The sequence below is a fragment of the Aptenodytes forsteri genome, unplaced genomic scaffold (assembly GCF_000699145.1).
Source record: "Aptenodytes forsteri isolate BGI_AS27 unplaced genomic scaffold, ASM69914v1 Scaffold107, whole genome shotgun sequence".
NCBI classification, from domain to species: domain Eukaryota; kingdom Metazoa; phylum Chordata; class Aves; order Sphenisciformes; family Spheniscidae; genus Aptenodytes; species Aptenodytes forsteri.
The window spans coordinates 270,636-291,588 of record NW_008794118.1 but is presented as its reverse complement, the minus strand read 5'-3'; the positions used below and the strand labels follow the sequence as shown (position 1 = coordinate 291,588).

At 36.5% G+C, this 20,953-nt stretch overlaps 1 protein-coding gene across 3 annotated transcripts in view; it reads left to right on the top strand.

The window, feature by feature from the left end:
• ATRX (ATRX, chromatin remodeler) overlaps positions 1 to 20,953 on the top strand; it is a 77,186-nt gene that overhangs the window by 42,950 nt on the left and 13,283 nt on the right. For all 3 annotated transcript variants that reach the window (XM_009276421.2, XM_009276445.1, XM_009276413.2), the window contains 11 exons: positions 2,374 to 2,511; positions 3,457 to 3,632; positions 5,589 to 5,706; positions 9,502 to 9,632; positions 9,927 to 10,015; positions 10,185 to 10,357; positions 12,715 to 12,868; positions 13,167 to 13,270; positions 15,327 to 15,435; positions 16,543 to 16,720; positions 18,137 to 18,331. In XM_009276421.2, the coding sequence (XP_009274696.1) occupies positions 2,374 to 2,511; positions 3,457 to 3,632; positions 5,589 to 5,706; positions 9,502 to 9,632; positions 9,927 to 10,015; positions 10,185 to 10,357; positions 12,715 to 12,868; positions 13,167 to 13,270; positions 15,327 to 15,435; positions 16,543 to 16,720; positions 18,137 to 18,331 (1,565 nt within the window). The remainder of the gene's footprint in view (positions 1 to 2,373; positions 2,512 to 3,456; positions 3,633 to 5,588; positions 5,707 to 9,501; positions 9,633 to 9,926; positions 10,016 to 10,184; positions 10,358 to 12,714; positions 12,869 to 13,166; positions 13,271 to 15,326; positions 15,436 to 16,542; positions 16,721 to 18,136; positions 18,332 to 20,953) is intronic.

Genomic DNA, 20,953 nt, shown 5'->3' with positions numbered 1-20,953 from the left:
GTTACTGAAAGGACTGTTACCAGTTGTTTTTTACATCAGTTGGAGAAAGGAAAGGGCAGAATTTATTCTGATTTGCAGCAGAGATCATTTAAATTAGGTATTATTGCACAGTGTTTTAGTAAAAGAGAGAGGTCATGGAGTTTCCTACTTCTCTCATGGAGGGTATGTCCCTTTCTCATAAATCTTATCTCAGATGAAGAAAATGGACTAAATGATCCCTTGAGGTCCCTTTAAGTTTTACATTCCTTTATAATATTTTGGGAAATGTTCTGTCCATAATGAATTGCATTCATGTTTTTTAAGAACAAGGAAAAAAACCACAAATCTGTGGAAATCCCTGCCTCTGCATTGTAGCCAAGATGTTAGTTCAAGATATCAATGCTACATGTCTGCCAAACAAACCACGAATAATTTTGCTAAGATTTTTTTTTTTCATATTTTTGTTATCATTCGCTTACTCTAAACAACAGTTTTTGAGGTGGGTTTTTTGGTTTGGTTTTGTTTTGTTTTTTAACCACTTCATGTTAATGAATCACAGTCTTTACTGAAATTGATTTCTGGGGTATTTGCACAATTTCGATTGCTATCTGTCATTAAGACTTCATTATCCTTCTTCTCTAATGTACTTTGATTCTGATTGTAAACATAATGTACTAGACCAAATCTATTTCTGAGAATGATATATTAATGTGCAAGCTGTCACATCTGGTGGGGAGATGTTGCAAATGCCTCCGTTCTAGAAAACGGTTCCAGACCATCTCAATAGTACTGTACGCTGCATGAACAGCTTGCTTGCAAGATCCTTACTCTTCAGGAAATACTAGAATGAGGACTAGAGAAAGGGTCCATTGCTATTAAGAGATGTTTGCCTAAAATTAAAGGAAGGCTTTGTGTGTAGCCACTCCATGTTTTGCATGCTGTCAAAACTGGGGAAGGTACAAAAGTTGAGTTGTGAAATAATATGGGGAAATGTTTCTGTGGCAGGTGGGAAAATTCAGAAATAAGTAGGCTTGGACAAGTCTAAGTGTGTTCAGAATTCACATGTGGGTTTTGATAACTGTCTTCTAGACTTGGTTAAGAAGACAATTTTCTTCTGCTTGGGAAAAAAAATCTTGATTCCTTTTCTGTTAGCACGTAAGATTTAAATCACTTTTTGACACTTAAAATGGCACGATTAAGATGACTGGCACTGGCATTAAATCATGCAAGCGGTCAAAGGTGTAATTGATTCTCTGTTGTTGATCACTGTCCTAGAGTTAATTTTCTTCTTTACAAGGCAGTTTAAAGTCAGTCTGAGGAAAACTGTTCTTAGTAAGTTATAAAAGATTGGACTGGATTGTCCATGCTGATAAATAGTCCTTTGCCACCTCAAGTATCAGCCTTTTTAGAGCTGAGTAGATGAACCCAGCTGATCGCTTTGTGTAGCATTTTTCAAAGGTGCATAAACTTGACTTCAGCTGACTTCATGGTTGATAGTACTGGAATGGAGGTCAGGTTTCGATCTGGTAAAACGTTGACTCTAAGTTACTAGTTGGATCCTAGAATATCTTTTACTTCTCCTTTCAAGGAAAGAGCTTCCAGAAATTGCCCCAAATCTGAAAACCATTAGGGTCTGTAAGTCTGTTCTGCCAAGTTTGGTGTTATTTACCTTAAACCCCAAATTGTAACACTTAATAATTCTATTAGAGTTGCTTTGCATACCATGGAAATGTATTGTGGTGTGGTTTTGACATTCCTTGTGCAACTCACCTAAAATAGCAGTCTAGAATCCTTGGTTTTATCTTCTGGAAGAAAGCTGAGGACATTTTCTGTCGTGACTTTCAGCTACAAGGTGGCAATTCACTTGTCTGTAATTCAAATCAGATTTGATTGTGTCTTATCTTAGATAAGACTTTTGATTGCACTGTTTACCCCTATTGATACTGGCCTGTTGCCTTAATGAAAAATTACTGGTTATCTGATTTTTGATTTTCTTTAGAATTGACGAGCACCAGTAGATGGCAGCCTAAGCTGGATTTAAGGAACAGTTTTATGAAGTTTTGACAGGGTGAATGAATATGTAGACATGCACACACTAGCTGCATGGATAGATAATTTTTATAGGAATATATTTGCAAAGCTGTATTTAATCCTTCCCATGAAGACTTTACAAGCAACAGCCTGTAGTTTACCAGAATGGCTACTGTGAATGCTTGTGCAAAGGCTGAGTGAGAACCTTAACGGTGCTAAAAAAAAAAACACCATGAAACACACACACACGCAAAATTAAAAAAAAACTTAATAGCATTAGTAGAACAAATTTTGGATTCTTTAAGCTGCCAGTTTCTTTGTGGTTATAAAAGATGGAAGAGATCTAATGTTATTTCTTTCTAGGCCCCGACTTTGTTGTTTGTGATGAAGGGCACATACTAAAAAACGAAGCATCTGCTGTTTCTAAAGCAATGAATTCTATTCGATCTAGGAGAAGAATAATTCTTACAGGAACACCACTGCAGAATAATCTTATAGAATGTGAGTAGTTCTCTGGTTTAAGAAGTGTTTATTTCCTTGAATATACTTTTGCATTTCAGCAATATATAGATAGATTTAGTTTGATTAGAAGAAAAGAATTTGATACGGTGAAGCTGTTTGCTGGGTTTCTATATCTTAAAAAACCCTAACAATCTGCTTTTGCATTTTGCATTTTAAATCATCGTTTCAAGATGTGGCTCCAGGATGTTTTAAGCCCAATTAAAATGAAGCGGTTGGGAATCTGGCCTCTCCTCCATCCTTTCCCTTGGTGTGGCTTTACATACATCTGATTCCTCAGGGAGCCTGTATGAGGAGTATCAGAAAGTTAACAATGCAGAAGTGAATAGCTTTCTGACAGTTTAGTTCCTTGATCTGGCTAACCAAAGGATCAGATGAGTCTCAGCATGTCAAAAGGGGAAGGGAGAGAATGTTCAGAGGGGAACTGGGTGGACCAGGTCTTGCAGCAGCATCAATTTAAATTGTTTTAAACCGTTGTAGAGCAGTGCTCTTAGTGAACTTACTAAACAGTGATTTATGTTACTGTCTTGGGAATGTCATTCTAAACTAGCTTGTAACATTTGCTTCTGTTTGTTAATATGCTGTAATGTTTTTTCCTATTGATTAATATGCTTTTGAATCTATTTAAAAATCTTTGCAAATACGATTTTGTTATATGATTACTTTAGGGTACAGCAGCCTTCAAACTTTGTGTAATAAACACGATGAGGTAGTTTTAAATCTGACATTAAATGTAGAAGTTACCGCTGTGCCTAGAGTATGTGTCAGTTTAAGATGCCCTTTCTGGAAAATGTGGGGTTGTTTGGGTATTTTTTGCTCAACAGAAAGTTCTTAGTTTTAGATATGACACACATATTTTCTGTTAGAATTAATCTCTGTACTGTACTTTCCATTTTGAACAACTAAAGTCTGATTTTTTTGTCCTAGATCACTGCATGGTTAACTTTATTAAGGAGAATTTGCTCGGTTCAATTAAGGAATTCCGAAATCGATTTATAAATCCAATTCAGAACGGTCAGTGTGCAGACTCGACTCTGGTAGATGTCAGAGTAATGAAGAAGCGTGCACATATTCTCTATGAGATGTTAGCTGGATGTGTTCAGGTAAGAACAATTTTACTGTAACTATTTACTTGAATTAGCTGCAAGGAGGGGGAAGAGTTATTTCATCTCATTCTGATAAAAGCACTCAAAGGCCTGTAAACTTGCTATTTGAGAGCTCCATTGAATCCAGCTATTACTTTTGACTTAAATATTTTCACTAATTACTAGATCTCTCCATTATTTATTGTGACTAGAAAAACTTACAAAAACTGCATAGCTTTTATCCAAATGTCAGTGTATCCTAAGCAGGACATACACATATATTAGAGAATACAGCTGTTTTCCTGCTAGGAGACTAGAAAATTACATGGTAGAGTAGGACATCAGTTGCTTTGAAATATTCTCCTTTAATTCCATATACACATTTAAAGAACACATATTTAAAAACTCAACTGCCTTAAAAACTGCACAGCAAGTTGGTGATCCGTAGTTTGTCACAAATTCCTACTTTTTCTGATTTGTGAGAATCAGAGCAATGGGGAAGAGGAGAGAAGGAAGATTAATCAGGTCCAAAAGCGTGAAGAACTTGTTACCTTAAAGACCTTAGATGAAAAAAACAAAACAAAACTGCCTAGATTTCCAGAATGAGGGCTGGATTCCTTGCTCTTCAGTTAACCTGCTATGGTATTGCACTTCGTGTGCTATCAGCATGAAGTTACTGCTCTTCTGCTTTATAAACCCAGGCACCGGCAGCATGATCGAAGGTGTGACACTCTGTAGGCAGTAAGTGCCTCTTCCTGGCTGTGCAGTTGTTGGTAGTTGATTAAATAGTCCAAGTGGGCATGAGCTGGGTGAAATGGTCATAGTCCCACAAGCAGAGATTTCTTTCTCCTTGAAAGAAAGAAAAAGGTTTATGGCAGTGTGTAAGGCTGGTAAAGGACCTCCTATCAGAAAATTATGATCTTGGAAATATGAATAGTAGTGAAAGGATAGCATACATAATTCTACACATCTATACAGCGGTACAGGAACACAAACCGAAAGAACGAGAAGAGGAACATAAATAGCAAGTAAATCTTACGTGCCTTCAGAGCTGGGCATCCCGTGTTTGTGCAGCATCGGACGGAGCACAGATGGATTTTCTCACAGCGCGCTGCGCAGAGCAAATCCTGTGCGTAGAGAGCAGCTCGAGCTACTACATTACTTCCTGAGAAGAAAACAACTCTGTTCCTAAAGGATGTTCTCGTGAGAGCTTCTTGCTGCACTTCTAGATAACAGCAAGGCCATGCAGGTGGCTTAATCGCCGGTACCAAGTGGGAGCTGCCCGTAGGCTCCCCTGTTGCAGCGAGCTGGCTGAGGTTATCCTGCAGCCAAGGAGTTTCTACGGCACAGCGCAGGCAGGTTAGCTCTGATGAAGGTCACTTAACTCCTAAATGTGCAACAGTCTGTCGGTCAGGATCAATACACCGTTCACCATTCGGATGAAGGGGTAGGTGGAGAGAAGTAGACTAGCATGAGTCAAAAAAATTTGAAAACAGAAGTAAATTTTGTATTGCCCCAGGCAAGTATGCAGAAACTAGGTACTCTAAAACAGAAAATGGTTAAGCTGAGTGTGAGTGAGTTCACCTGTGATGCACATTGATATTAGCTGCCTGACTTACCCACAGTTTCACAAAAAGAGGTTTTAGTATTTTAAAAAACCCCACAAAAGTAGTTACCAGAGCAGCTACTGAAGTTGCAGTCAAGTTTGCAAGGACTTGGAACTGGGACATGGGGTTAACAGGTCATGTACTTTTGACTAGACAACCGCATTTACTAAGTAAGATGGGCTTCTGCAGACAGTGCCTGTAATTGGATTGTATTTAGTGGGCTATTTTTTTCCCTTTGTGGTTGGAAAGCATCTGAAGCATTGTAATTTATGCGCGGTGCTTTGTCGTTTAAGATACCAGAAGTTCTTAAGCTTTCAGTAGTCGTTTTCATATTTATATGACTAAAGTACTGTTTGTAAAATTACAGAGGAAAGATTACACAGCATTAACAAAGTTCCTCCCACCAAAATACGAGTATGTTCTAGAAGTTCGAATGACACCTATTCAGTGCAAACTCTACCAATACTACTTGGATCATTTAACAGGTATGTGCCTAGAATTCTCTCAAGTAACAAGATTGATGGTCATTTAATAAGAGGCTTTTTGCCATAGTTGGTAGGTTGGGGGGTTTTTTTATATGTACTGTTGGCTCTACAGATGTATTTTTCTGCTTCCTGTAAGATTTACCTTAGCTCTGAAACTTGAATTATAGCAAAACATTTGGTTGCACATGAAAGCATTTTTTTGAGGAATAATAATATTTGCATCTCTTAACAGTAGTCCACCTTCAGGTTTTGGTTCATCTGTCTCTTCTTCCTTTTCTAAACATAAAACGTAATTGATTTTGTGTCTTACTCTTCCAAGAAACAAGATACTGACTGTAAGACTGGAGGGAGAGAATGCAAAATTGAGATTTACTGGTGTAAGCACGCTGCCAAGCCTTGCAGTTTCCTTTTGTCATTATGCTAGCTGAAGCTGTTATCTGTCCAATATTGGCTCTTTTGTGGAACTATCTCTTCTTTTGTTCTCAAAACCCACAAGTCTGGTTTTCACAATGACCGTGCTTTTCATCAGCTTTCAGTGGGGTCTTGACTGGTCTGTCTTGGGGACTTGCATCTTCCCAATAAAACGTAAATTTGTTTAATTTAAAAGGTGTGTGTGTGGGGGGGGAACCAACCCAAAATATGTTACTGTGGGCTGGTGTGCAGTTCATTTATATTAGAGATAAACCACTGCAGCTTGTAATTTTAGTATATCAAGGTATTGGAATATCAACACTTCTAAATGATAGACACATATGTACCACATAGACTATTAGAATGGTAATCTCAAGGAACTCTTAGTGAGGTTTTCTGTACCGCTGTGCTTCATGCAGCCAGATTCCTCGGCAGCAGTTTTTGGGTTTTGGAGCAATTCTGGTTTTTTTAAATACCATTTATAATAATTGACTTAATGACCAGGGGTTGGATTCCATAGTCAAGAATGTTTAAGGCACTGCTGTTAGGATTTGTCTAAAGTTTGAAGCGCGTATTCACTTTTTGCAATGATTACAAAACGTACTACATAGTCTGTTGTGCCGGTTTTTTGGGGGGTTTTTTTGCACTTCCTATGCCACCTGTCTTAAAATGCCTGTCTGTTCCTGATGGATTTATTTATATTTTTTTTAAACTATAATTTTCTATTCTGGTTACTCTCCCAAGTTTAATTAAAAGAAAGATTAATTAGATCTCAAATTAAGCTATGATTTATAGCAGTATGAAATTCACCGTGTTGTCTTAATGACTTTAGATTCTGGATAGTGCAGTTTGTGGTCTCCTAGATAAACTGCCAGCTAGACTTCATTTCCACAGTTCCATTGTCTCTATTGCCTCTATTTGGTTAAGTTATAGAAGGAAGGTGTTTTGAAGGACCGGTGAAAGTAATTTCACTTCTACTGATACCTCCAGTAATAACTGGATGCCTAAATGCCAAGTGCCCCCTTTGCCCTTTTACTCTAAAGGAGTAAAAACTTTGTGTTTTATTTAAAAAAATACAAAATAACCAAAACAACCCCCCCCTTCTTACACTAATAGCACTTCAAAACAGTATATAAACAAGCCCAAACCTTTATGTGTAGTGCTGATTCCTAATTAGTTCTGTACTGCAGTCTGTTCTGTGTTGGCTCTTCTTTATATAAATGTTCTGAAAAGCAGGTTATTTGTATTCTGTTTATTTCTGCATCATGCTAAATGCCTTCCAAAAACTAGTAGCTTAAAAATGGTAAGCATTAGCTATTTACTTTACAGGCATGCATCGAAATGATTTAGGTTAAATCTTTGTAGCTCTTCGTAGGAATTTTTTAATCACAACAGTTACAGTAGTTTGGTAGGTTATCTTTGGCCTATTTCCAATACAAAGCGGGGCTGGTTTTGTAATTTCAGACTCTCCCAACACTGGCTTTGTTGGTCTGCTATGCATTTAGAACGCAATGTAAATCTTTTATAGATCATTGATTAGCATAAGAGCTAGTGCTGTATGTTTACAACTGTTTTTCTCTTACTCTTTACGGAAGTCTTTACACGATGGCTTTCAATACTTCCCTTTTTTAATAAAGCAGGCAGCAGACAAGAGGAAGTAGCCCCTAGTCCAGTGTCTGTTAAAAGTTAAGGGAAAGGTTTGCTCTGGCGAAAAGCCTGTAACAGTGAGCTTCAAATTTGCTACATTGTTGGAGCCATTAATTTATTAACGGGTCATATGTGTGACTAACTGTAAGAAAATGCACTGCCTAACAGGAAGTTTAATTAGTCTGCTTAGACTTTAAGGGCTCAGCAGAATTATTTGAGTTTAGCTAAGTTTGCATTTGTCAAAAGGGGTTGTACTGTTCCATGACTTACCAGCCTTTTGTGGGCTGCTTAAACTCCCTAAACTAGTAGAAAGCATTATCTGCTTTCTCTGTCTTCATCTTGGGTTAGCGTCCTGCCAGTTTGGTCAACTCAGTCAGTGCCAGAGCCAATATGAGAAAGAAGAGGGGAAACAAGAGAAAGGAAAGACAAACGGCGTCTTTTAGAGGGGAAAAAGCTGTCTAAGCTAACCACGGCTCAAGTCTTCAGAGCAAATCTCTGCGCTGGTCGCTGATGCCCACATTAATTCCTTGCATTACTTTTGTATTTCAAAAGAAGACGACGTGCTTTCTGATTTTCATTAAATAAAAAAGGGAGTCTTGCTACTGAAGATAAATATAGAAGGGGAATTGCTGCTTCTCATCTGCAAATTTTTTAAAATTACATTTTTCTGTGCACTGTAACAGGCATAAACTAAAACACCCATTTTAGATGCAGTTTTACCAACTTTTTCCTTCATTGAAGGAAAATGATACGTTTTCTTTCACTTCTGTAATACAGAAAATTAAAAAGTCTATAGGGCTTGTTAACTTGAAACTTACTAACAAAGTTTCTCTGTGATGTTAGCTCAGGTTTAGGGAAGTCAAATCTAAGAATTTCTGTTGCCCTTACAATTCCATTTCCCAAAGTCATAGGGGAGCACAAATGAGAAGATACTTGAAGCTGTTGTGTGATTAAAACATAGCAAGAACTTGCTTTGTTAAAATATTTGTACTCTGTAGACGTTTACTGGGGTTGTCTTGTGCATTGAGCAAATGCACTGAATAAGCTTTGTGCCTGTTTTGCTGTAGACATTTGATGATTGTGATGCAATAAATACTATTTTCTTGCAGGTATACATGCCTTGAATTATGCATATAATAAATATGAAAAACAATCTTTTCAAGAACCTAAAGTTAATGAGCTGCTTAATGAGAAACTGAGACTACAAAAAAGAAATGTAACTCCATGAACATTGTCCTACTTTGCACTAATTTGTGCTTGGACAATGAAAAAATAGGCTGGGCTTTTTTTAGATTCTTTATTGTAACGGAATACTGCAGCATTACAAGTCGTTAAATAAAGGTAGCTCAAAATAGTAAGCCAAATTCATTGAAACCTAAATGCAAATTTTATTTTGTGTTTCTACCTTGGGCTGCTTCTACAAACCCTAAATAGCCATGACTGTCCTTTTAAGAGGATTTGGATTCATTCCTATACTGGGGAGAAATGTGCTTTTATGTAAAAATGTAATCATGTTTCTCATTATCAAGAAAAAGGGGAAAATCTAATTTTGACAACTTTAACTAGGAAAAAAATGCCTGTGACTCAGTAATTTGACCTCTTTTACAAGAGACGTTACAATATGATGTGCATCTGGAAAGAACACTCAGTACTGCACTAACGGATTGTTCAAAGGGGAAACAGTATGTGGCAAACTTACTTCGAGGTTTCATTCTAAAACCTGAACTTTATTGTCAGGTGTAGGTAGTGGCAATGAAGGTGGAAGAGGCAAAGCTGGAGCTAAACTATTCCAGGATTTCCAGATGTTGAGCAGAATCTGGACTCACCCTTGGTGTTTGCAGCTGGACTATATTAGCAAAGAAAATAAGGTAAATTAGATATATCAAAATACTCTCTATTGAGAACTTTCCAAATAAGCTTTGCCAAATGCTAGGTAAAGTTTCATCAAATTAATGGAAATCTTTGTTGCTGTGGGGTAATTTTGCTGCTGTTTTTGTCATATTTTTGTTTCTGGGTATGTTGTCATTCTTAAAACATTTTGCAAGGCCAACCCTTTGTAGAACTTACCATTGTTTAAATGAAGAATAAGCAGATCGCTAAAGGTTTAATAAAAGCTTCTGGATGAGCATACTTAATAAAGTTTCTGTTTTTTCTCTTTTGAGGGCTATTTTGATGAAGACAGTCTGGATGAGTTCATAGCTTCAGATTCCGATGAAACTTCAATGAGCTTAAGTTCTGATGATTATGCAAAGTAATTGAGCTTTTATTTGTTGTTGTTTGTTGGATTTATTTCCCTAATAGAACTTCAGTGATTTCTATAAAAGTGAATGTTTATTTTTTATTTCATGTATCTGTTAACATATGTTCTCTAGCAGCAGAATTTTTAAAAAATAATGGGGTGTACAATGTTGCCTTTCTAGGAAAAAAAAATCCAAAGGGAAAAAAGTGAAGAAAGAGTGTAGCTCAAGTGGAAGTGGCAGTGATAATGATGTTGAAGTCATTAAAGTCTGGAATTCAAGATCTCGTGGAGGTGGAGAAGGAAATGCAGAAGAACTTGTAAACAACCCTCCATCTGTTACAAAATCAGATGAAGGTGAGTATAATATACAAGTAAATAAAATACAAGGCAGCTTCATTTTGCAAAAGGCGATTTGAGAGGGCTGTCAGGAATTCTGCGTTGTTGCAAAATGGCAAATTCCTCAATTCCATGAACTGCTCCTGGGCTTACAGCTCCCGCTACTTCTAATAAGATACTCGTCCTGGAAAAACAAGGGGCATCTATTTAGAACTCAGGGGTCTTGTGGCAGGAAGCTGCACGGTTAATTTTTTTAATTCATGAGTACAAAACGATACAAAGTTAACAGAGGAGCTACGCTGCTTTTCATCTCTTTTTAAGCATATTGGTGAAAGATTAATGGAAAGATTAAGAAATATGCATGTCATTCATTGTTGCACCTGGAATTTGAAGTGGATGTTGAGCAAGCAGATACAGTGCAGCAGGAATACAAGACCTTTTTAAAGATTGTTATTCAAACTACTTGTATCTGTACATCTCATTTTTGGATTTTCTTTAATAATCTAGCTTTTGTCTTGTAGCTAGTATCATAGAGCTAGTTTTCTGATTGTATCATTTATTGTGTGTCTAATCACTTTCCCTAAATAAATGATTTTTGGGGGACAGTTAAGGTCAGAATTTTTTTTGGTCATAAAATAATATTTTTGTATACAGTGGGGGGGGGGGGGGGGGGGGGAGAGAGAGTGTAAAATACATACAGATTAAATGTATTAAAGGTAATTACTTGCATCACAGGCAGGATGAGTTTCTGCCTCACTTAAATGTTTACCTCTCTCATGCAGCCTTGTTCAATTTTAATGTAGGTACAGAATTTCTAAACAAACATTTGATGCTGCACCAGATGAGGTTTGTGGGCAGGCTTTCTCTCTCATGGCAGCCGTTGGAGGCCCTTCTGCGAAGTTTAGGGGTGAAGATAGAAATAGATAGGTGATGTGTATAGGATTTTCCCACAGCACATCTAGGTCTCTTACTTGGTTAACTTGATCATTCTTTGTTCTGGTATCGAAAAATACATTCTTTAAAAGCTTGTATGAAGGAAGGCTCAAATGTGAGCTCTGTCAAGATCAGTTCTATCTTGCACCTGAAAGTTACTGGTGTGTCACGATTGATTGGCAGTGCATCGTCTGAAAATGTAAATTATTTGAATTTTTCATGAGATAGAACACTTCTACTATGTAAGTAAATAGTTCAGTAGATCAAAGTTTTTATGTGAAAAAAGTTAGTGTTATAAATCTAATCAATTTTTATCACTAATGCAAAGGAGGTTAAATTGAAGGTCATAGAAACATCATAAAAGAAATTAAGTAATGTAAATCAAGATAATTCATGGTTCTTGTCTGTCTTTCTGGTTCTGATTATAATGCTGAATATATGCTTTCTCCTGGTTGAATTCAGAATAAACATAATGGGAGTGCCGTTAAAGAGCAGCACAGTTTGCATCTGACAATTTTGAGTGGGTGATACAGACCCCAACAGACTTATTTTGCTAGGTGCATAGTTATTTTGGTGTATTTTTACAATGACAAACTGAATTTTGTAATTCTTTCTAGTACTTCTATATTTCTAAGGGGTGAAGTCAAATTAGCAAAATTAACTTATAAGATAGTAACATGTTAAAAATAGGATTGTTCCCAGGTATGTATTTTACAGGTTTTGTTAGTGTAATAGTGTGTTAGCAGATGAGCAGACAAGAAACTTCCTTAAAGAACTTTGCGAAAAGGCAGCATGTGATGGTGGAATTTGTTTGGGTTTTTTCCCTCTATTGTGAATCAATATAAAAAGGTGGTGAAGAGTTATTTGTTTTCCTATATGCTAATGTTATCTTCTAAATTAACTTAGGGAAAAAAAGATTCTAAATCTGAGCCTAACAGAAGTAAGAGGAGATGGTTTAAGGGTTTCATCTTAAACGCCTGTACTATTGTAACATTTGGAAACTTTCTTCCAGAGAGTTCATCTCAACAGATGAACTAGGTAACCCAAAAGACCACTCTCTTTCTTTTTCTAGCAATTTCAGATGTTTGGATGAGATTCAAAATAATTTTCGTTATGGAAGGCTTCTTTTCAATGGCTGTAACATTTATGGATGAGTTTTCAAAGATGCATACTTGTTGGAAATAAAGCTGTTGATTTGTCCAAATATCCTGCAACACAAAAAGGGGATTTGTGACTCTTATTGATGACTTGTGCTATTGGTAACTGCTAATCTGGTAATTGCTGATAGTGCAAGCGCTATTTTTTCTTTGCCTATGTAACTCTTTTCATACCAGTGAAGCCTAATAATGAGGAAACAATTCTGTAGTTCAGATGTTTCAAAGCATTTAAATGGAGACCATGCCTTTATCTTTTAATTTTTTTTTTTTACTTTTTTTTAATAGGCAAAGCTACATCCTCTTCCAATCCTGGTAGCCCAGCGCCAGATTGGTACAAAGATTTTGTCACCGATGCAGATGCTGAAGTGTTGGAACATTCTGGGAAAATGGTGCTTCTCTTTGAAATTCTTCGAATGGCAGAGGAGCTTGGAGACAAAGTGTAAGTCAGTTCTGGAAATATTTTTAATGACGTTATAAATATGTTAGTCTGACGGCGTTCTTCATTCAGTCTTCATAGTGCTGTAGCTCAGTTTTCTGAAGCAAATGTGCATGCTACATTCATTTTTATCAATGAGTTTTCCCATACATGCATGTACTCCACCAAAGTCTTTCTCTGTGTCTAGAAAGGCTGTTTGTTTCAAAGGTAGTATCAGAGCGAGGACTGAAAAAAATAAAGCAATACAATAATTAAAATAACCTCAGAGATTAATTTTGTGTTTCCCTGTTTCTGTTTTCAGCCTGGTGTTTAGCCAGTCCCTAATATCTCTGGATTTGATAGAAGATTTTCTGGAACTGGCCAACAGGGAGAAAACTGACAAAGAGAAGCCTCCTATTTATAAAGGTGAGTGTCACCTTGAACAATTGCAAAGCTAATAACTCTTTTACAAGTCTCTGTTCAGTCCAAAGGGAATGGATTCGAAATAATTGTTTTCATTAAAAGTATTGTATGCTCTGTACTATTCCTGAGGTTGGCGGGATTATTGGTTTTCTCTGCAGGTGGTCTCTGCTATCCCATTATGGACTCTTGCTTCTGATTCCATTCTGTATCATCCAAGCTTAATATAGCCTAAGCAGATTAAATGTTCAACTTCTGAAAGGAGAGAAGGCATTTTGTTAAATTCTGTACAAAAGTGATATTATATGCTGATGTGTAGCAAATTCTCGTCCTTCCTACTGGGGGAGAGATAATGAAAGAAAATTAGACTACTTTAAAACAGTGTGTAGAACATGCAAAATGTGAATTTAGGCTTTTATATGTACTGCAGTAGATTGCTCCCTTATGTAATCCATAAAACAAAGTATTGAATTAATTATCCTAGTGATGCTCAAATGGTGAGGAATTTCTCACTAGCCACACATGTCCTCTGCGTAGGATGTTTCTTCTGTTTACTCTGTGAGATCTTCCCAGAGCTCCTCATGATGCGGTTCATCTTTATGTGAGTTCCCAGTACGTGTTGATTGAAGAATTCCTTTGAATCTGCCATTCCTTTCAATTATCTTCTTTTTAAGTGTGAAGATGTTGAACAGTTGCGTAAGACATATGCAGCTTAGTGATACCAGCACCATAGTTAGATGAAGATCTCCAGTATATCTCTCTCATAGACTTACTGTTTCGGGCTGTTGCTTCCTTAGCTTCTGAACACTTGTCATCTTCAGATGTTACGAGCTGTCTGTATTTTACGGAGTTTGTGCCTTTAATCTGAGAGAATGTTTTAAGGGGTGGGGGTTTTTTTGTTTGTGGAAGTTCTTTTGGTAAGCAGTTAGGCTGTGTATCATAGCAAGATTCACTATACAGAGACCTTCCTGACATAACGATCTGTTTCTCATAATTGATTGTATTGAGCAGTGCTGTCTCCTAAAAATGCTATTTTCTTTATAATTGATGGCACAGTGGGGTTGATTTTGTGTACATACATCTTGATGGCCAAAGAAAATGAAAGGTTACTTGTGAATTGGGGAGAGAAGAAAATCTTCTATCAGCTGTAATTATTTTTTTCCCCCTAATCTGGCAAGCAGTAGCCATAACTCAAAAAGATTTTTCTGAATTTCAGTTCCAAAATGATTAGACCTTGACTTTTGAAATCTCCTTTTGAGCATTTACTTATGAATGCAATTTGTATGGGAGAGACTTACTTACACTAATTGTGTAACGTGAAACTACACAGATCAATTAGAAAAGTACAATTAGTACTATAATACCTAAAGATGTAGCTGCTTTTTAAAAATAACTTTGGCTCCGAGTTAAGGCATATCTCTACAAATGTGTGTATACAACTAGAAATAGTGAAAAATAAGGGGAACTACCCCAAAAAAGCTCACGTCTTCTCAAATACTTCAATTAAAATTTACCCTTGGAACATAATTTGATGATAAATTCATATCTTTAAATTCCAATCTATATAAAACTGCTTTGGGGAGTTTCATTTAATATCAGTTGATCTTTTTGTAAAAAAATAACAAAATCTTAAGAAGAAATGGATAGTGATAGATGCTGGATACTTTTTGCAAGGTAAAATGACATTGACAACGTTTACTCTATTTTTGACTCATTTTAGACAATTGGTTTAGGGTTTGTAGGAGCTATTGCAGGCTTATGGATGATCACTGTCATCACAGATGCAATTGCTATTATTTTCTGTCATGTTACGCATTTTATATTTTGTTAAGCAAGCTTCACAATTTTCAAGGCATGCCTGTGGCAAGCACGTATATCCTCCAAAAATGTTCTCTATCTTGAATAACCTATAGCCTTCTCCCATTGTTTTAAAATGTCAGAGAATAGTATATTTTATGTTCCATATTTGTTCTTTTACTATTTAGAGTTGTATATGTCCAGCATTATCAATCTGGTTACTTATGCAATCAGCATTTTAGTAGTTTGACTATTCCATTTATAGGTGAAGGAAAATGGTTCAGAAACATTGATTACTATCGCTTAGATGGTTCAACTACAGCTCAGTCAAGAAAGAAATGGGCTGAAGAATTTAATGATGAAACTAATGTGAGGTGAGATCTCTTCTGATATATATGCTTAATTTTCCCCCTTCTCTTTCTTTTGTTCCCTGTCTCTTTGTTACTTGAATTAGCTTAAATGACCTCTTACGGCTAGGCAAATAACTATCACAGTGTTGTCAGGTGCAGAATTTGCACAAAAAATGTGCAACGACAATAGGTTTCTGGTTTCCTGAGATGACTTCTATTTGTACTGATCGATACTTGTTCAGTGTTTCCTTGCTGTTTTCATTCTTGTGTAGATTGTAGGCAATTTGGATCAAAGAGAGTATTTTTATTACAATTACTTAAAAAGGATATAAGGACCTAGGAAGGTCAGAGCCCCGTGGGGTCTGGCCAGGAGACAGTAGTCACTTTGCCAGTCAGAAGCATATAGCTTTCTTGGCTATCGCCAGAATTGTCTCCCAGCCATCCACTGTTCATACAAGATGGGACTTTCAAGCCTGATTTGGATAGGTAGGTAGATAGATACAAACTTGTACACGTTTAATGAAGTTAATGAGCTTCACCTTCCGAGGTTTGCTTAAAAAATAAAATATGTAGTTATGTTGCAGTCATTTATAATGTACAGGGGGAAAAAAGGTTAAATGGAACAAAGTAAACTAATTCAGTGTTAATACTCTTAAATCGTTTATTCTGTCAGGTACCTGTCAAGAGCTCCTTTTAAGTTGAACCTGAGTGAGATGGTATTCAAAAAAAGCAGATACATCAAAGAGACAGTGTCATTCTAGAATTATCCTGAAAGTTTGCTAGCCAGGGAACAGTTTCAATAGCATGGGATATGCCTGTTTAAAATTATGGTTTAATTTGATATAACTAATTTTATTAGAGTTTAAAAATGCAAAACCAAGAATTTTTTCTTGCCCACCAGTTTTTGTTAACAGTTGGTTTGCAGAAGGCCCTGATCTGTATTTCTGGGAGTGTATGTTTTGCTCAGAGTGTTGTCCTTGTAAAATCTGTATCTGTTTTATGCTTAATACAGTGTTTTAATGAAGTTTTTGAGTTATTTCAGTGTATGAACAACTCCATAGTAACACAGCAACATGGGAACTATAGTTGTTTTCCAAAATATTAAAATTTTGCAACTTTTTTCTGTTCCAGAGGCCGCTTGTTTATTATATCTACTAAAGCAGGTTCCCTCGGAATTAATCTTGTGGCTGCTAATAGAGTAATCATCTTTGATGCTTCTTGGAACCCATCATATGACATCCAGAGTATTTTCAGGGTTTACCGCTTTGGGCAGAACAAACCTGTGTTTGTGTACAGGTTTTTGGCTCAGGTAGGTTTCTGTCTGATATTTTTGTGATATTCTGGTGTCCTGCAATCAAATTTGTAAACTGTAACTATTTGGACTGTAAATATTTGGACTTATGTTGAAGTCTGTAGTGGTCCACGCTGATCCAGTCATCTTCCAGCCCTAATCTGATAGCAGTATTTGGCCACTGAAAAAGCTCTTCTGAAGACTGGTAAAATAAATAACAACCGAAATTATTTCCTGTTAAGCCCACCTCGTCTGACACTTTGCGTAACACAAATTCTGGAATTCTAGCAGTGATTCACACATCCAGACTCAGAATGGTGTTCTTAGCTTCTTTAATTTGCACACCACTAAAAATTTTTAGTTGGATAGACTGCATAGAGGATGTTTGTTGTTAGGATTAGGCTTGCTCAACGTAGCTGTCTTCCACAGACCTGTGGTCTGTGGGCCCCTGAGGGTCCAACTGGAATGAAATCACAGGGAGCTAAAGAATTTTTTTATAAAAAGGCATCCAGTCATGATTAGAAAACGTGTATCACACCCTACAGATATTAAAGATGTGTAATGATTCTGATGCTCACTGATCTATGCTTTTTTTAAGTACAATGCCATTATTTTTGTTAGGAAGTATCTTGCTTCATCCTCTAGTTCTTCAGGTGTTATAAAGTAGGTTGAAGACCTTTTCCCAGTAACAGTACTTAACTCTTGATCAACTCACTATTTACTTGCCAACTTAAACAGATTACTTTTTGTAACATGTTACTGACAGACATGGATTCTTTCTTCAGGCTTCAGTCTATTTTTGTAGTTTTCTGTGTGCACTTCTGAACTGTTGCTATCCTTTTTAAATTACGATGTTCAGGACAGGCTGTGCTGTTCTCATACTTCTCATAGTCATCTTTTTAAAAAAAAAAAAGTAATTTTCCCTTTTTCATCAAGGATCTAACTTTTTCATGCACAGCTGTGATGAATTAGACTTGACTGCTTCCCTTCCCCTCTCCTCTCCACCCCAGTGATATGCTGTCTGTTTTCTTTTTTTCAGGCTGCTCAAAGCAGCAAAATAAGGTACATGCTGTGGAAATTGCCATTTTTTTTTGGTCATAATCCTACTTTGGGGAATTGAAGCAAAAAAGGATCTCTTCAGAACACTACTGAAAAAATACGTTTCTTACTCTAGTCAATAGCTAGATGACATCTGTCATGTACACAATTCATACTACTTTGTGTTTGCTTCCAGGAGGGGTTTTTTTTCCTTTTTTTTTTTTCCTCAGCAAACAAAGTGTTTTCAGGTAACTTTGTAGATAACGGGGTCAAAGAAAGGAGGAAAATAGAGCACTGTTATGTTGTTATTCTAGCTCTTTTATATCTATGAATTTTTTTTTCTATATGACAAGAAGGTCCAGTATTTGTATGAAAGTGAGTGTCTTCGTTTTTTAGGGAACGATGGAAGATAAGATCTATGATCGTCAGGTAACAAAGCAGTCATTGTCTTTCCGGGTTGTCGACCAACAGCAAGTTGAACGTCATTTTACTATGAATGAACTTACAGAGCTGTACACCTTTGAGCCAGATTTGCTGGATGATCCTAATTCAGAAAAGAAAAAGAAGAGAGATACACCAATGTTGCCAAAAGTAAGTTGATGCACATCACTAGGAATTCTATGCTATAAAAGTAACTTATGTCTGTTTAAGGAGATGGGGTATTTGATCTTGGAAGGAGAAGAGTGCTGTGTTTTCACTTTAGAGCAGTATTTTTCACACTGAGTGGAGGTGAATAGCAGGTAATACAATAAAATATGTAATTAATATAACGGATGGTATAATGAGTCTTCCTTCAATGTAATTGACAGTATAAGAAAAAGATCTTCAGTTAAAAGACAAAAACTTTAAATCAGAACAAACAAAATACTTTTTCACGCAATTTGAGTGAAAATAAGTTTTACTGCAGGAAAATGTGGAAGCCAAGATTCAAATTAACGTGCAGGTGGGTGCTGGTGACACCAAGCATTACCTCAATTTGTGATAACAAATCTGTGAGGTGGTACCGTACTTCAGGGTCTGGTTTTTATCTACCTAGGTAAGGCTTCGTAAGAGTCAAGTTAATCCATGCTCTCCTTTGCCAGGCCTTTTTGGTTTTTAGTTCTTTGTTTAACTCTTCTTGTAGGGACCATTAATAGAGATACGGTAGAGACAGGGAAAAAGTTGCGCTTATTTACTGTTTAAATGAGGAAAATTGGACAAGCTAAGATTTTGTAATCTATTTCTAGTGTTGCCAGTACTAGCAGAGACCAGTGACATTTTTGTAGACAATCATTTACACCATTTACACAACTTAGTGAGAATGCTGATATTCTGTACTCTGAGATAATAGGAAGTAGTGATGTCAGACCTTTTTCCGACTTGGTGCTAAATGAACTTTTAAGATCACGATGGTTTGTTTTCACTGAGGCCTGCCTAAATCTATTTGTAATGGACGTGGCATGTGTAGTAGTGGTTCATTGTCACTGCTCTGCGTAGTAGTGGTTTGCTATCCTTTGTGATACTTAGGGAACTGAAAAATTTACTAACTGATTTTAAAAATAAAACCTGTAACTTTTACAGTCAGGGAGGAGTAAAATTCAGGGGAAAGAATAACTGGTTCAGTTATTTTATTCTTTTTTTCCAAGTCAGTTTGTATTTAAGATTAGGCTAAGGTTTTGTACTTTGTCTAATTTATATTCTTTGGGTATGTGGTCTGCTAAAGACTAACTCATCATTAAGCTGTTGTGCAATTATCTTTGCTTCTTACCAGGTGAATAGCTAGTAAATGGTAACACATAAATGTGTGGCTCGTAGTTAGTTAACTGGTTAAATTTCTGAGATACTACTCTGTTTAGGTCATTATACAGTGTCTGGGTGTGGGGAGAGAGGTTTTCAAGTTTGTAAATCTATTAATTTCCAAGGAAAAATTGTATGTTTTCCATTCTAGACTATCTGTAGACCACTATAATGTAATAAATTGTGGTCAGGCATCACATTGACATTCTTAATAGTTATGCCATTCCCTGAAACAGTCTATTAGACCACCTACAGTGTCGGTGCAGCTGCCGGGGGGATTTAGGAAGTGTTAGCCCTATAAGTGTTAGTCACTGTTACACATGCATTTTAAAACCCTTGAAAACAAACTGTAATGACTGTGTCTAAGCTCTTTTTATTACAATGTTTCTCACTGTAAGCAGTAAATTGTAGATAACTGAAAATTTTATTCCACCATTTTACTATGTTGTACATTTTTATTTTGGCAAATTCATTTTTTTTACCTCCTAAAACCTTCCTTTAGGTTGTAATTAATAGTATTTATTTTATCTTTTTTACGTTCTTAGTTATTTTATTCCATAAACATTTATGCTTCCACAAACTCATAGCTAATGCATCACCATTTGCTGTTTCTACTTATTTTTAAGCAAATAAAAATAGGTCGAAAACCTACAAAGCAACTGAGTATGTTTACTCAAAGCATTGATCAATCTAATGCAGTAATTCTATTTTGAAAGTTACTTGTTTTCTTTTACAATAATAAATCAATGAATGAACGAAGTGTAAAGTAAAAGAGAAAGTTTATAAACTCCAAACTTGCTTTATCATTCAGTTTTAAATACTCAGTTCCATATTAACTCCCTTTCAACCATCGGTGTAAGGTTCGTGTAAGCTAAGTCGAGTACAAGCTTTTACCCAAGTCCCTGGCTGTATATAGAGCAAATCTGTGTACTGGAATTTTCTCTGGGATTTTTTTACGGATTTAGCAAATGGTATTGAATGGAATTTCGTCCTTTTGAAGATATGCATCTTAGTACATACTGTGTGCAAATTTCTGATCCCTTTTTTTAATTTGTTGGTTGAAAAGGCTATAAGTCATCAGGTAGATTTATCTTATTTTAGCAGTTTCTGAATTTATTTGTTGAAAGCAGGGCTTTACACTCCTGATAGCCTCACAGAATATGGGAAGTTAGCCATAACCCCCAAATATTCTTTCCCTTTCTTTGTCCCCCTGAATTGGTAGTGAGGAAGAATCATGCTGGATGCCGAGTTCCTCAGCTCCTGCAGAAGTTGGGAGTTGAGAGCTGCAGGTGAGAAGTGTCGTAGGAAATACGTAACTCCCAATGCACGTTTTTAGCTGGTTGGCAGAGTAGCCTGTGGCATGCGTGGTAGCTGGTATTTTCATGTGTCATTGGTATAGTTGTGGTGAAAACTTCTTTGTTGGGGGGGGGGGGGGGG